Source organism: Protomyctophum bolini (genome assembly GCF_963924005.1).
Source record: "Protomyctophum bolini genome assembly, chromosome: 1".
Taxonomy (NCBI): Eukaryota; Metazoa; Chordata; class Actinopteri; order Myctophiformes; family Myctophidae; genus Protomyctophum; species Protomyctophum bolini.
The window spans coordinates 295,001-312,688 of record NC_137862.1 but is presented as its reverse complement, the minus strand read 5'-3'; the positions used below and the strand labels follow the sequence as shown (position 1 = coordinate 312,688).

The 17,688-nt window shown below is 42.9% G+C and overlaps 1 protein-coding gene across 1 annotated transcript in view; it reads left to right on the top strand.

Moving 5' to 3' along the window:
- The window catches only part of myo1ea (myosin IEa), a 96,388-nt gene that overhangs the window by 23,794 nt on the left and 54,906 nt on the right, over positions 1-17,688 (top strand). Inside the window, exons 2-4 of the mRNA XM_080768899.1 lie at positions 6,881-7,024; positions 10,852-10,941; positions 12,358-12,452. Coding sequence (XP_080625025.1) covers positions 6,881-7,024; positions 10,852-10,941; positions 12,358-12,452 — 329 coding nt within the window. The remainder of the gene's footprint in view (positions 1-6,880; positions 7,025-10,851; positions 10,942-12,357; positions 12,453-17,688) is intronic.

The following is a 17,688-nucleotide window of genomic DNA, read 5'->3' as shown; positions in this document are numbered from 1 at the left end:
CACACCTCTTGTTCTTATTCTCTCCGTTTCTTTCTGAGACATGAATCATTATTTAAATTTCTGCCGCGTGACCTTGATTGTGACCTTTTACATTGTGACCTTTTCAACTCAAACAACTGAAACCTAATCATCTCTAAATAGGTCAGCCTTCTGATCACCAGGTTAATTGAAAACCCTTCTGCCACAAACCCTTTTAATATAAGTCAATATTTCGTTTATTTTTACCGTAACAGAAGTAGGACTTCAGAATGAACGTCTTATAATGAGCAATGAGTGACGAATTGTGGGAGCTTTCCTTGCCATTGTGGTTGAAATGTGGCATTTACAGTAGGAGGCTTGTGTTTTACATTTACAGTAGGAGGCTTGTGTTTTACATTTACAGTAGGAGGCTTGTGTTTTACATTTACAGTAGGAGGCTTGTGTTTTACATTTACAGTAGGAGGCTTGTGTTTTACATTTACAGTAGGAGGCTTGTGTTTTACATTTACAGTAGGAGGCTTGTGTTTTACATTTACAGTAGGAGGCTTGTGTTTTACATTTACAGTAGGAGGCTTGTGTTTTACATTTACAGTAGGAGGCTTGTGTTTTACATTTACAGTAGGAGGCTTGTGTTTTACATTTACAGTAGGAGGCTTGTGTTTTACATTTACAGTAGGAGGCTTGTGTTTTACATTTACAGTAGGAGGCTTGTGTTTTACATTTACAGTAGGAGGCTTGTGTTTTACATTTACAGTAGGAGGCTTGTGTTTTACATTTACAGTAGGAGGCTTGTGTTTTACATTTACAGTAGGAGGCTTGTGTTTTACATTTACAGTAGGAGGCTTGTGTTTTACATTTACAGTAGGAGGCTTGTGTTTTACATTTACAGTAGGAGGCTTGTGTTTTACATTTACAGTAGGAGGCTTGTGTTTTACATTTACAGTAGGAGGCTTGTGTTTTACATTTACAGTAGGAGGCTTGTGTTTTACATTTAAATTAAGCACTTCCAACTTCCATCCAAGGCATATGAGAGCTTTTCTTCACCTCCTGATGCTTTTTTTCGACCTACTACCTACCGTTATTACTTTTATAAAACCTTGACCAAAGGACTTTACCACTTTTAGTTTAAATTGTTGTTATTGTTTGCAAGAACAGAAGATCTACAAGCTCACATTGTGCCACATTGAGACCTGTTATGAGCTTGTAGATCAGCTATTTTTACCATCAGTATGTATGTATGGATACCATGATTGTAGTCATTATATGGATACCATGATTGTAGTCTTGTAGTCTTCTATTATATGGATACCATGATTGTATTTGTAGTCTTTTAGTCGTGTAGTCTTTTATTATATGGATACCATTATTGTATTTGTAGTCTTTCAGTCTTGTAGTCTTCTATTATATGGATACCATGATTGTATTTGTAGTCTTTCAGTCTTGTAGTCTTCTATTATAATGGATACCATGATTGTATTTGTAGTCTTTTAGTCGTGTAGTCTTATATTATATGGATACCATGATTGTAGTCTTTCAGTCTTGTAGTCTTCTATTATAATGGATACCATGATTGTAGTCGTAGATCAGATATTTTTGCAATTTGTTTTTAAAAGAATAATTGTTTGTAAGACGACAACAGAGACTGTGGTTGCATCGAGGGACCTTCCAGTGGTCAACGTCCCCCCCCTGCTACCCCCCCTTAGGACGTTGGTGTCAGTAATAAAGTGCTCTCTGGTTAAATAAGGGTTAAGACAAAACAAAACAACCTCCCATGTTTTCCGGCTACCAGCCTCTCCCTCTTGAATCGCATCAGAGCGGAGCAGGGAGAGGAGATTTAGGGAGAGGGTATATTTAGCGTGCCCAAAAATGTTTTCATTTGGTAGTCGGGCCCCGGCGCTTGCTTCACGTTTTGTTATTTGAATAAACGGTTTCATCCCAGAAAGGGCTGGCTGTAATAAGGAAGTCATGCTGCCCGGGGGATGGTATGAACTGTTAAAGAAAACACAGGAGAGGATCTGTGAAATATAGTACAGTGGGATTCACAGGGTGAAATATAGTCCAGTGGGATTCACAGGGTGAAATATAGTACAGTGGGATTCACAGGGTGCAGAATGCTGGCATGGTTAGATTAAGTCAGTTCCTCATAGGATAAGGTAAACATTAACCACTTAAAACCCTGTACTATAAGTCCCCCAGGGACTATATGGTCCTTTTTCCCACCAAATAACTATGCTGAAAGTCAACGATCAACCCCCGTCATGGTCATGTGCTGTGTGTGCTTGTAGATCTGCTATTTGTGATGAAGGTTTGCCCACAGTGAGACGCTATAGGTTTCATGTGGTTAATGAGTACATTTCTGAAGGATTACACGGTTGGTAATTAACCCATTCTGAACGGGAACCCATGTTGGTGTTAGCATCATGTTATGCTTTAGCTATTGAAAAATAGCAGATCTACAAGCTCATAGCGCGCCACCGAGTGGCGCGCTACGAGCTTGTAGGTCTGCTATTTTTGAAAAATCGAAGAACGACTGTGACATTTTTAGAATCTGATCTCAGGTCAGAATGGGTTAATCAGACCAGTGTGTGTCCAGCGGAAACCTCGTATGAATCTGATCTCAGGTCAGAATGGGTTGAGGATTTGTACGCTATTGGAATGGGGTTGTTGTTTTTAAATCCCTTCTACAGAATTCTAAGCATCGGTGTAATCTAAGGCACGCGGTGGAACAACAATCTATAACGTCACAATGGTTGTTTTAATAATATTTCATTGAAGGTGTGAAATGAAATGTATAAATAAAAGAATCACACCCGTTCTTAATATCATTCATACACCATCATCACATTCTGCGTCCTCACTTAAAGTATGCCTTCAATGTTTGTTGGGCGACTTAGCGCCCCTCAAAGATCTAATCATGTGGATGTGTATCTATGACATATCTACAGTATGACGTAATATGACCCGAACCCGCGGCACTATTGCCACTTGGTATTTTTGCGAACGCAGTGAGCACTTACTATGAGACCTAGCAGATCATGTCTGTCTGTCTGTCTGTCTGTCTGTGTGTCCCGCTTTTGTGCCCATATGGAGCTGAGTAATTTGTGTCACCATGACTCAGCCATAACCATATAAGGACCATCTACATGTGGCTTTGAGCCACATGTAGATACTCATCAAACCACAGTAACCAGAGTTACTACTAGTCCTGATTCTTATTCCATCCTCTTCATTCATTCATTGTATTACAGAAGGTCGACGTTTGAGAATGGCATCAAGTTCTAATGCACATTCACACCGACACACATCCCTTCATCTGGTCCAAAATGAGTTGTACAACATAACCGGTTCCACCTGGACAAATAAGTAAGCAATTATTGTCTGCTTGGCCTCCCTGAGTGAAAAAATGCCCAGACAATTAGTCTGAGAAGCAATTAACATTCTTCACCGTGTCACAGGCTATGACTGAGTCTATAGAGTGAGTGGTTTGTGGAGAGAACAGACACGCTTGAGAATATCACGGCCTCATCGGTGGAGTGAACGAGACTAGACATTAATTACTGTTGTCTCTACAGTAGGTCGTCCTCAGATGAGCCCTCCTCCTCCGTTGGCTTGGAATCAACAGCTACTTTTCCACTGTGATATATGGATATTAATAACAGTACATGGTGGTAACAGTACATTGGCATCAACAGCTATACTTTTCCACTGATATACGGATATTGCTTAATGTTCCTACAATATCATTATGGGTTTGCCGTTTTGGTTTAACTGACTGACTCATGTGTAAAGACTACTGTGTTCTTTGGTTTTAATCACACTTTTTAATTAGTGAAGGGAAGGCTATACCATTTAATGACTCACGCCTATGAGAGCCAAAGGAAAGGAATTTGAGGTGTGGATAATTTCTAACTTTTGGATTTGTAAGACTTCTCCTCCGGCCTCAACATATTCAGAAGCCTCTGTGTTGTTTTTTGTTGATTGATCTTCTCTCCTTTTGACCTGCTGACATTGATACGTGACTCTTCAGAGCGGTTTTAAAGGAAGTCTCAGTGATTTGTTTGTTTTGAGGGAAGGAGGCGGGGCATTCCACACCTGAGTGGCAGTGCTGTGGAAAGTGGATTTACCAGGCCTTCACACACACACACACACACACACACACACACACACACACACACACACACACACACACACACACACACACACACACACACACACACACACACAATGGCAACAGGCAGCGTTACATAACAACAACCTGTCAGATGTTCTTATACGACACGAAAGCACGCAAAAAAATAAGTGGAACTGAAGAACCTCCAACTCAGCCTCTCTGTCACACCTCCCAGCAAGCTGCACCGGGGACTACAGTAAACACATGCAGCGCACACACGTACATACACACACACACGCAGCACACACACGTACACACACAGCACACACGCAGCGCACACACACACACACACACACACACACACAGCACACACGCAGCGCACACACACACACATACACACATGCACTGTCAGTCTGTCAGCACGAACAACTGAATGAGAGACAGGGCAATGATGGCAGCAAAATAAATACAATATAAAAAAAAAAAAATATATATATATATATATATATATATATATACATACGACACACCACTGGCATTTACCCACATTTGTTCTACTGTATATGTGGGCGGGGCACCAGATCATTATTGATGCTCCCTCTAGTGTTGTGGCTGTGAGAGTTGCTCACCTTTTGTGAGGTAATCGGTTAAGTAAATAAGGACTGAGGGCACAGAGGGCAGGGCTGAATTTACCACCGGTGTTTTGAATGACTGACTGCCCCATTTTCAACTCCAGCTAATGTCCTCCTGAGAGCACTCTGGTTAACAAAGGAGGAGATTCTCCCCAAGAATCTTGTCCTTTTTATTTACTTTTTTGATCGCCCTTGTTGCCATGCCCTCACCCGTCAGCTTGTTGTCAAAGGATACAGCCCAGATCTCTTTAAAAAAAAAATTATCCCACAATTTTGTAACCCATTTTTCACCCCTGTGTCAATCATCTAATGTGATCCTGGGCTCTACACACCCTCCACCAACCTAGTCCCCATATATGGGGGACAAGGGGAGAGCAACCTAGTCCCCATATATGGGGGACAAGGGGAGACCAACCTAGTCCCCATATATGGGGGACAAGGGGAGAGCAACCTAGTCCCCATATATGGGGGACAAGGGGAGACCAACCTAGTCCCCATATATGGGGGACAAGGGGAGAGCAACCTAGTCCCCATATATGGGGGACAAGGGGAGACCAACCTAGTCCCCATATATGGGGGACAAGGGGAGAGCAACCTAGTCCCCATATATGGGGGACAAGGGGAGAGCAACCTAGTCCCCATATATGGGGGACAAGGGGAGACCAACCTAGTCCCCATATATGGGGGACAAGGGGAGAGCAACCTAGTCCCCATATATGGGGGACAAGGGGAGACCAACCTAGTCCCCATATATGGGGGACAAGGGGAGAGCAACCTAGTCCCCATATATGGGGGACAAGGGGAGAGCAACGGACTTGAACTCATGCTTCCTTCATGCCTGAGTGTCCAAGTTGCTCCTTTACACCTGACAGTATGTAATCTCTACTTGGCTAGCGATTACAATGTGGTGAGATTGAAATCAGACATTAACACTATACTAAGGGAGTGGTTAGACCCAAACAGATGCAATGAGAGCATTAACACTATACTAAGGGAGTGGTTAGACCCAAACGGATGCAATGAGAGTTTGTTATCAGTATTAAAGCCAAGTTCAGATTTTGGTGAGTTCCGAACTGAGCATCTCCCCAACCTGAGTTTTGTCTTATCTCCCGATATCAGGAGAGTCGTCTGCAAACAGGAACAATTTGGCACTCATATCATTAATGTACAGTATAGTAACAAATAAGGTTGAATATTATGCTACAGTGGTTCCCAAACCTTTTAGCCTGTGACCCAAAACAGAAATTAGACATTCTCCGGGGGAACCAAACTAGTGAAAATAGCAGATCTACAAGCTCACAACACGTCGCTTCGCACCGCCTTGTGAAGCTTGTAGATCGGCTATTTTCACTACTTCTTTTCTTATGGAAAAAAACATAATAACTTCTTCATGAAGTGAACTGAAAGAAATCATAGAGTTTTGATATAATTCATGAAAAGTGTAGCTTTTCGGGAACACAAAATAAGGGGACCCATAACAATGTGTCTGCGGCCCACACATGGGTCCCGTCCCAGGGTTTGGGAAGCAGCGTGCCAGCTCCCGTCCCACGGTTGGGGAAGCAGTGTGCCAGCTCCCGTCCCACGGTTGGGGAAGCAGTGTGCCAGCTCCCGTCCCACGGTTGGGGAAGCAGCGTGCCAGCCCAGCTACACCCTCTCTGCTTCCTGGCTCGCTCACAGCAGAGTCAGGAAGTCAAGAGTTAGATAGATGACATCACCATGTTGTTGTCCAGTGTTGACTCATGCTTCGGAGCGGTCCTGAGGCTCTGATTGGTTCTCCAGACACACACACCTCATCAGAACATTGTGCTCCGTTTTAACACGGTAGCCAACATGATGACAACATGATGTTGATACTCAGCACTCTGGACTCTGGAGGAGCAGGGCTTCCCAAACAATGGGTTCTGGAACAGGGCTTCCCAAACAATGGGTTCTACATAGATCTACAAGATCTACAAGCTCATAGCGCGCCACCGAGTGGCGCGCTATGAGCTTGTAGGTCTGCTATTTTTGAAAAATCGAAGAACGACTGACATTTTTAGAATCTGATCTCAGGTCAGAATGGGTTAATCAGACCCAGTGTGTGTCCAGTGGAAACCTCGTATGAATCTGATCTCGGGTCAGAATGGGTTTAATTTATCTGCATGCATTTCATTCACAGGGGAGCCGGGGCCACTACCGCTACCACTGGCAGAGCCACAATGTGAAGCACAGCGGAGTGGACGACATGGTCCTGCTCACCAAGATCAACGAGGACGCCATCGTGGAGAACCTCAAGAAGAGATACATGGACGACTACATCTTTGTATCCTTTATACTGTACATCTTTATCCTTTATACTGTACATCTTTGTATCCTTTATACTGTACACCTTTATCCTTTACACCAGGGGTCTGCAACCTTTTTGAAACAAAGTGCCATGTTTTTCGTTTCTGGATAGTCAGTGTGTCACTTTAATGCCACCACACCAACATGTTTTGATTGTCCACGAATATAACCTTTTCCCTTGTTAAATATTCTTTCACATTGTTAAAATGACAATGATAATTAGACTCGGAGCATAATTATCTCCCTCCCCCAGTCTTTTAATGTATGTAGAATTACCGGTATGTGCATGATGTAATTTACATACAAATGAGTGAATTCATTTATTTGACTACCGGTAATGACTACAATTTACTGGTAATTGTTTGTTTTTTTATGCCAGTGTGCCAGTGATCACCCTCCTTTGTGCCAAGGTTGGCACCAGTGCCAAAGGTTGCCTACCCCTGCTTTATACTGTACATCTTTATCCTTTATACTGTAGATACATGGATGACTACATCTTTGTATCCTTTACGTCCTGCTTAGTTCACACCCTGGATATATAGATCTATACTGTAGATATATAGATATATACTGTAGATACATGGATAACTACATCTTTGTATCTTTCCCCCTCACATTCCCTCTTACTTCACACCCTGGTGAGGAATAGCGGAGTCCCTCCCCGGCCCTCAGTGCTCACTCTCTCACTCACTGCTGTTCCCAGAATAGCTGAATGGTCGTTCACAGTGTCATGGTCAGCTCTGAGTAATAGACTCTAGTGTTTGAGGGTTAAAAAGACCCTTCTGTCCTGTGTCACTGGCCGGACCCCTGACTCCTGATGATCCCCGCGGGCTGGAAGGAATGCTAATCCCGTTCACTCTGTCTTGATCTCTGCGCGGCTGTGCGATTAACCGGAAGCATAGGCTGTGCGATTAACCGGAAGCATAGGCTGTGCAATTAACCGGAAGCATAGGCTGTGCAATTAACCGGAAGCATATCGAACGGCTGTGCAATTAACCGGAAGCATATCGAACGGCTGTGCGATTAACCGGAAGCATATCAAAAGCGATATTTAGAACCAACAACCGACTTAACCCAATCAGGCCTGACGTCGAAATTAAAAAAAAAAAGTTTTCTAAATCATGACAATTTTTCTGAAAGATTTGAGGCACATTTTAACGATTTTTCAAAAATAGCAGACCTACAAGTTCATAGCGCGCCACTCGGTGGCGCGCTATGAGCTTGTAGGTCTGCTATTTTTCAATAGCTAAAGCATTACATAATGCTTAAAACACCAAAAGCGGTTCCCACTCAGAATGGGTTAATCTTGTACAGCAGGTAAATCAATTAACCGTGAAGCTGTAAACACATTTATATAAATATTATAATAGGCTAAAATAGTCCTTTCTTCAATGAGCGACACGAAAACATTCTTATAGATATTTTATTATAATTGACTTAGATCGATTAGTCTGATTAATCCACTTAACCGGGAACCCATTTTGGTGTTAGCATCATGTTATGCTTTAGCTATTGAAAAATAGCAGATCTACAAGCTCATAGCGCGCCACCGAGTGGCGCGCTACGAGCTTGTAGGTCTGCTATTTTTTGAAAAATCGAAGAACGACTGATTTTTTTTAGAATCTGATCTCAGGTCAGAATGGGTCCATCAGACCAGTGTGTGTCCAGTGGAAACCTCGTATGAATCTGATCTCAGGTCAGAATGGGTTAATCAGACCAGTGTGTGTCCCGTGGAAACCTCGTATGAATCTGATCTCAGGTCAGAATGGGTTAATCCTGTGTTATACATTGTTGTTCAGTCAACGGTCTACAAGCTCGCAATGCGTTTCATCTTGTAGATCAGTTATTTTAGCTTATTCTTTATTTAATACTAAATAAAATGGTAAAACTGGAGCACGCATTTCCCTCAACAAGAGCAAGGTTTTCTTTTTTAAAAGGTCACTGACTGTGCCTCTGTCATTCAGACATAACTCATGACTGAGTGATTATCATATATCATATATCATGACTGGGTTATTGTAAAATATATAAATGTATATAGAGGTGAAAAGCAATGCCATCTGTTTTCTTTCAGCATCTTTGGAATTAGGAGTTTAATGAACACAGGCAGTTTCAGACTCGAACACTCGACTGAGTCGATCCTTTGACTGCTGCGGGCAGCAGATTGCAATAACACCAGTTCTCCCTCCGACCACAGATGTATTGGCCTGTGGGTCAGTGCAGGGAACCCTCAATACCAGCTTTATTTGATGCTTCTAGGGGCTGCAGGAACACAAGCCCTCCACACTATTACATACTGTGTCTGTGACACATAAACACTGGATCTTTATGAGGCTCTGGTCCACTCCTGAAAACATTACGCACTTAACTGTACCCACTACCCGCTGCTGTGACGTCATGGTCCAAATCACCACGGCGTAGGTCATTAACTGTACCCGCTACCCACTGCTGTGACGTCACAGTCCAAATCACCACGGCTTAGGTCATTAACTGTACCCGCTACCCGCTGCTGTGACGTCATGGTCCAAATCACCACGGCGTAGGTCATTAACTGTACCCGCTACCCACTGCTGTGACGTCATGGTCCAAATCACCACGGCTTAGGTCATTAACTGTACCCACTACCCACTGCTGTGACGTCATGGTCCAAATCACCACGGCGTAGGTCATTAACTGTACCCGCTACCCACTGCTGTGACGTCATGGTCCAAATCACCACGGCTTAGGTCATTAACTGTACCCACTACCCACTGCTGTGACGTCATGGTCCAAATCACCACGGCTTAGGTCATTTCTTTCTTTCCCATCTAACCCTAACCCTTCTTTCTTTCATCCACGGAATAGTTTCTACGGGAAGCGCAAGACGTTCTGAAAGTATTCTGTAGTGTAGATAGAAGTATTAGATAGATAGATAGATAGATAGAAGTATTCTGTAGTGTAGATAGAAGTATTAGATAGATAGATAGATAGATAGAAGTATTCTGTAGTGTAGATAGAAGTATTAGATAGATAGATAGATAGATAGAAGTATTCTGTAGTGTAGATAGAAGTATTAGATAGATAGATAGATAGATAGAAGTATTCTGTAGTGTAGATAGAAGTATTAGATAGATAGATAGATAGATAGATAGATAGATAGAAGTATTCTGTAGTGTAGATAGAAGTATTAGATAGATAGATAGATAGATAGATAGATAGATAGAAGTATTCTGTAGTGTAGATAGAAGTATTAGATAGATAGATAGATAGAAGTATTCTGTAGTGTAGATAGAAGTTGAGTTCATGTAGAACTAGAAGGATGACAACATGGAAAGTATTTATTTATTTGTTTACCTGGATAATCTTGGGTCTTTTTAGAGCACCGTTTCTCAAAGTTAAAGCAAAGTTTACCCAGGTTAACTGGACTAAGCTCAAGAACTTGTTTACAGCCAGGCCCTGCTCATAGAACATTTCATGGTAGAGGTTCAATGCCTTGCTCAAGGGCACTTCAGCGGTGGTAATTTTAACGTGCCGGTCCGGGGATGCGAACTAGCGACCTTCTGATATCAAGACCGCTCCGCAAACCATTCGGCCACCGCTGCCCCTAGTGTGCGGTCCGGGGACAGATGGAACCAAATGGACGTGTACGCCTGTACATCTGCTTTCATTTGTACACTCTCTGAGTTAAATGAACAAGGGTGGATTTGACAGTGTAGAATGAGGTTCCAGAGGTTATTATGATATCACTATTGGGGGTTGTATTATATCAAAAGGGGGGCCTTTACTTCAGTGTTTTCTGTGATCCTTAACATATAACGTCCTCAGACATACATCGGCCCCGTGCTCATCTCCGTCAACCCCTTCAAGCAGATGCCGTACTTTGGGGACAAGGAGATCGAGATGTATCAGGGCGCGGTGAGTAATAATAATAACACTTTATTTGTATAGCACCTTTCATGACATGAAATGCAGCTCAAAGTGCTTTACAGAGCAATGGAGGAAAAAAAGAAAAAAAGAAAAGAAAGGCAACGACATTAAAAAATGCAATACACTGTGTTCCCTCTTCTCTCTTCCACCAGGCCCAGTTTGAAAACTCTCCACACATCTACTATCTGTTATATTATTATTATTATTATTATTATTATTATTATTATTATTATTATTATTATATTAACTGTGTTCCCTCTACCTCCAGGCCCAGTATGAAAACCCTCCACACATCTACTATCTGTTATATTAATATTAATAACTGTGTTCCCTCTACCTCCAGGCCCAGTATGAAAACCCTCCACACATCTACTATCTATCATATTAATATTAATAACTGTGTTCCCTCTACCTCCAGGCCCAGTATGAAAACCCTCCACACATCTACTATCTGTTATATTAATATTAATAACTGTGTTCCCTCTACCACCAGGCCCAGTATGAAAACCCTCCACACATCTACTATCTGTTATATTAATATTAATAACTGTGTTCCCTCTACCACCAGGCCCAGTATGAAAACCCTCCACACATCTACTATCTGTTATATTATTATTATTATTATTATATTAACTGTGTTCCCTCTACCACCAGGCCCAGTATGAAAACCCTCCACACATCTACTATCTATCATATTAATATTAATAACTGTGTTCCCTCTACCACCAGGCCCAGTATGAAAACCCTCCACACATCTACTATCTGTTATATTAATATTAATAACTGTGTTCCCTCTACCACCAGGCCCAGTATGAAAACCCTCCACACATCTACTATCTATCATATTAATATTAATAACTGTGTTCCCTCTACCACCAGGCCCAGTATGAAAACCCTCCACACATCTACTATCTATCATATTAATATTAATAACTGTGTTCCCTCTACCACCAGGCCCAGTATGAAAACCCTCCACACATCTACTATCTATCATATTAATATTAATAACTGTGTTCCCTCTACCTCCAGGCCCAGTATGAAAACCCTCCACACATCTACTATCTGTCATATTAATATTAATAACTGTGTTCCCTCTACCACCAGGCCCAGTATGAAAACCCTCCACACATCTACTATCTATCATATTAATATTAATAACTGTGTTCCCTCTACCACCAGGCCCAGTATGAAAACCCTCCACACATCTACTATCTGTTATATTAATATTAATAACTGTGTTCCCTCTACCTCCAGGCCCAGTATGAAAACCCTCCACACATCTACCATCTATCATATTAATATTAATAACTGTGTTCCCTCTACCTCCAGGCCCAGTATGAAAACCCTCCACACATCTACTATCTGTTATATTAATATTAATAACTGTGTTCCCTCTACCACCAGGCCCAGTATGAAAACCCTCCACACATCTACGCTCTGGCCGACAACATGTACAGAAACATGATGATTGATCGTGAGAACCAGTGTGTGATCATCAGGTACAGTAAGCTCCTCCTCCTCCTCCTCCTCCTCCAATCAGCATTCTGATCTGCTGTTCCTGCTACGCCTGTAATTACGGCACATGACCTTACCTTGGCTGTGTGTGTGTGTGTGTGTGTGTGTGTGTGTGTGTGTGTGTGTGTGTGTGTGTGTGTGTGTGTGTGTGAGACGTGTGCGTGTGTGTCGGCATGTCTGTCAGAATGTAGAGGTGGAAAGTAACTAAGTACATTTACTCAAGTACTGTACTACAATTTTACTTTAAACTTCTACTCCAATATACATCTCAGAGCCAAATCTGTACCTTTTACTCCACTACAATTATTTGACCGCTTGCTTTAGTTACTAGTTATTTTTTTTTGCAGATTTAGATTATTAATACAAAACATGCATTTACCACATACTGTAAGCTCTATTTTATACGTAGGTTAAACAGCCGCGATAATATGATACGTTGTGAGCTTTTCCATCGGCTATTTTAGAATCGTTTTGTACTTGTTACTCTGTCACTGTAAGTATATTTTGATGCCAATACCCTTCTACTTTTACTCAAGTACATTTCTGAATACACGCCGACAGAGTATTCTAACTTTCACTTGAGTAAAACATCCGAGTACTTCTTCCACCACCATCAGTATGTCTAGAGCGAGACAGAGACAGATCAGATGGTTGTGTGTGTGTGTGTGTGTGTGTGTGTGTGTGTGTGTGTGTGTGTGTGTGTGTGTGTGTGTGTGTGTGTGTGTGTGTGTGTGTGTGTGTGTGTGTGTGTGTGTGTGTGTGTGTGTGTGTGTGTGTGTGTGTGTGTGTGTGCGTGCGCGCACTGTTGTTGTGACACAAGTGAACTGTTCCTGTGGTGATTATGGCCACAGGGGAGGTAGGGAGAGAGGGAGGGAGGGGGGGGGGGGGGGGGGGAGGAGGACACTCACCTAACTGGTTTGACCACATCTCTGGGCTCAGCTGACTGGCCATAATGTGGGAATGTAAAATATTCAGATCTTGATTGATTGATTGAATGTAAAAGTCCTTATACACAACAGATCTACAGTACAAGCTTAAAGATGGAGTGCCTCATGTGTTCATGAGGTGACAGTACTTCATTAGACCCCTTGGTGTGGTTGTTATTTACAAAATTGTCTTCCTTTTGTATTTAAGGTTTCTTCCTGGAGGCTGAAACCTTGAAAAAAAAAACCCAGTGATATAGTGACATCACAATATCACCCCTTCCCCTAACTCCTCCCCCTATAGCATACAACAACAGCTGTGGACGCAAACACATGAACGCGCTGGTCCGCTGACTATCATTGTGCACGTTCACGACGGACGGACGCACGCTCGTGCGCGTCCGTGCGCGTTCAACGGCAGCGCGTTCATGTGTTTGGTTCCAACCCATCCCAGAATGCAATCTGTTCCTACCAGGAAGGAGGAGTGAAATCGCCTCATGCGCTTTTGAGCAACTTAATGCAAGTGGATGGGAGGAGAACTCGGATGTCGTCTCTATTCATTTATAGCTTTTTCAGAAAACTGTCAGGATGTAGAAGACATTTTTAGATTCTGATCTCGGGTCAGAACGGGTTAACAGTGGCTGGTTGTGGACTCACTCTGTTGGGAGGATGTTTAGGGGAAAACCAATTCTGACATCTATTTCTGAGATGCTTCCTGACTCCACAAAACAGGAAGAACACCTGGAGATGGTCAAGAATCGCTTTTTCACTGGATTTTATTTTAGGGAGTTCTGGGTGTTTGTTTTCTTTCCTTTAAGCCATTCTGAACGGGAACCCATTTTGGTCTTAGCATCATGTTATGCTTTAGCTATTGAAAAATAGCAGATCTACAAGCTCATAGCGCGCCACCGAGTGGCGCGCTACGAGCTTGTAGGTCTGCTATTTTTGAAAAATCGAAGAACGACTGACATTTTTAGAATCTGATCTCAGGTCAGAATGGGTTAATCAGACCAGTGTGTGTCCAGTGGAAACCTGGTATGAATCTGATCTCAGGTCAGAATGGGTTAAGTCTACTTTACTTTTCCCCCTTACCTCTTATTTTATATTTTATGAGCAGAGGTCATCATTAGTCTGGTCGGATGGGGGCGGGGCAGAGGGAAAATGTCCATCCAGTGTTGATTTTCCTGGAGCTTATAGCTGACACCACACATTTCCCGGCGGTCAGCTTTGTGGGGTAAAAGTGTGGAGTCATGTTTTGGGGTCAGTCACCTGAGTGTGATGGTTACTGTAATAATGCTTACCTCATGACGCTTCAGCACTTTCCCCACTGTTGTTTGGCACCAGCCAGCAGTTGCTAGTTCACTTTCCCCACATAAAGGCATACGCGTGTATTTGTGATCAAACCCTGATCTGCAAACAAAGGGCATGGAAGTGGTTTTTGTGATGTGACAGACGAGCTGACGGACACAAAGGCCTCCGTGGAATCACTGTCCCGAGAGCAGTGTGGTCAACATCACACTGTGTTCCACCTTTACCACTTATTAACCCATTCTGACCTGAGATCAGTGTGGTCAACATCACACTGTGTTCCACCTTTACCACTTATTAACCCATTCTGACCTGAGATCAGATTCAGATGAGCTGACGCAAAGGCCTCCGTGGAATCACTGTCCCGGGGCAGTGTGGTCAACATCACACTGTGTTCCACCTTTACCACTTATTAAGAAAACATGTGCGTCAAGATTGGGGTCAATGCAGCGTCTCCTGAATGATTCCAGATGGCCATACGGTAGCCTGGCAACACAAGGCCAGACTACTATATTACTGCATCAGAATCAGAATCGAACTTTATTGTCACATCACATTACAAGTTACATGGGTGAAATTCTTGTTGCGAAGCAGTGAGCACTTACTATGAGACCTAGCAGATCATGTCTGTCTGTCTGTCCGTGTGTCCGTGTGTCTGTCCCGCTATACAAATATGGAGTGTGTTGCATCAGCAATCACTCAGCTCCATATATGGGCACAAAAGGGGCCAGGTCCACAGTAACAGCGGGACAGACACACAGACTGACAGACAGACATGATCTGCAGGGTCTCAGCTGCGTTCGCTTCCCGCGTTTGCGCGTCTTACTGGTTTGTGTAGGCTCATCATTGCAGTTAAAAGAAAGAAAGTGCACAGTAGAAACTGTTCAAGAGTCTGGTGGTGCAGACTAATATCATATTAGTCTGGACCTTCGGTGTGGAAGATTCATTTCCAAGGGGCGGAATCTACGAATCAGACTCAAACGTCTCACGTTGAATAGTGGGCTCTGATTGGTCACCCCACAACCGGTGGGGTGAGCGGAATGTAATTCAAGACAAGGAGTGCCAGACAATCAAAAAAAATATTTTTTTCTTTTCTTTTTTTTTAATATATGTTTATTGATTTTTCATTACAACAAAGTAATTTCAAAACAATTATTTACATATATTTCCCCATATATCCCCATGGCAGCACAAATACAAAACACAAACTTTGAAGAAACATCAGGCAATGTTCATAAATACAGCACAAATTTAAAAACTAAAAAATATAAATAATTGCGAACGCAGTGATTGCGAACGCGGTGAGCACTTACTATGAGACCTAGCAGATCATGTCTGTCTGTGCGTGCGTGCGTGTCCCCCCCCCTTTGTGCCCATATATGGAGCTGAGTGATTTGTTTGTGATTGATGCAACACACTCCATATTTGGACGTATAGCTGCTTTGGGGACTCCTTATATGGTTATGGCTGAGTCATGGTGACATACTTAAAAAAATAATAACTTAAAAATAAATCTTAAAAGAACCCAAATATGTACGAGCTGCGTTCGCGTCCTGCGTTTGCGCGTCTTACTGGTAACCCACATACATTACATACAGTTAAATCAAACAAATGCACAATGTCCGTCACAGTTCCCTACCCCCCACTCTTTCTTTCCTTTTAGCATGTGGCAGATTGGTCTGGTTTCCAGATGACCCATATGGACCTTACCCAATACCCATATGGACTTCTGCATGAATAGAAATGGGTGTTAAAAGGTCACATTGCTGTATGCTAGATTTGGTCTCTGCATTTGAACCGTCTCTTGGAGAGCGGTGAGCTGCAGCCGCGCCGCCCTCGGGAATCCTCTGTAGTTGATCCAACCCCCGTCTCAGTGGCCTTGTGGTTAGAGTGTATAGTGTATAGTACCAGCTCAGTGGCCTTGTGGTTAGAGTGTCCGCCCTGAGACTGGGAGGTCGGGGTTCGATCCCCGGCCGGGGTCATACCCCCAGCTCAGTGGCCTCGTGGTTAGAGTGTCCGCCCTGAGACTGGGAGGTCGGGGTTCGATCCCCGGCCGGGTCATACCAAAGACTCTAAAAAAGAAATGGGACTCAGTGCCTCCCTGCTTGACACTCAGCATCAAGGGTACTAGCGTCATGTCCAGGGGGTGTACTTGTACATCAAGCTGCCTCACGCTACAGAAACAGGAGATAGGCTCCTGTCCCTATGGGCCTCATGGCTCAGCAAGGCTACATACTTACTTACTTACTTACTAACCCCCCATCCAACCCTTGATGCTGAGTGCCAAGCAGGGAAGCATTGGGTCCCGTTTTTACAGTCTTTGGTATGACCCGGCCGGGGATCGAACCCCCGACCTCCCAGTTTCAGGGCGGACACTATAGTCTAAACACAGGCACGCTATATGAGCTTGTAGGTCTGCTATTTTTTTTTAATCGAAGAACGACTGACATGAAACATAGCTTTTTCAGAAAACTGATGTAGAACACATTTTTAGAATCTGATCTCGGGTCAGGATGGTTTAAATGCAGCGGATAATTTCCGGGTATGTGTGAATGTACTTGATTACATTCCCTTCGATAAACACTCTCTTCCATGCTGAGGTGTCTTTTCGGTTCAGTTCTTTGTCCGGCCTCCTGCCCTGCATGCGCTGATAAAACCGAGGAGGCCTTTGTACGTTTTTTTTTAGTTGTGTCAGGAAATTTGACAATAATCAAGTATTCCCATTCTCTTGTTCTACATCTGCTTCTGCTTGGATTGTGAAATTGGACTTTAAACAAAGTTGTTACCACATAACTCGTATAGCTCACGTGCAAAAATAAACAGACCACATCTTTGTAGTGGAAAAGGGACCAGTGCATGTGAACATACATTTATATACTTTAAAGGGACCAGTGCATGTGAACATACATGCACATTTATATACTTTTATTTCCTTGCACTAAATGATACCTCAGCACGAAGTCATTACTCAGTGCTTACTAATTGAGTA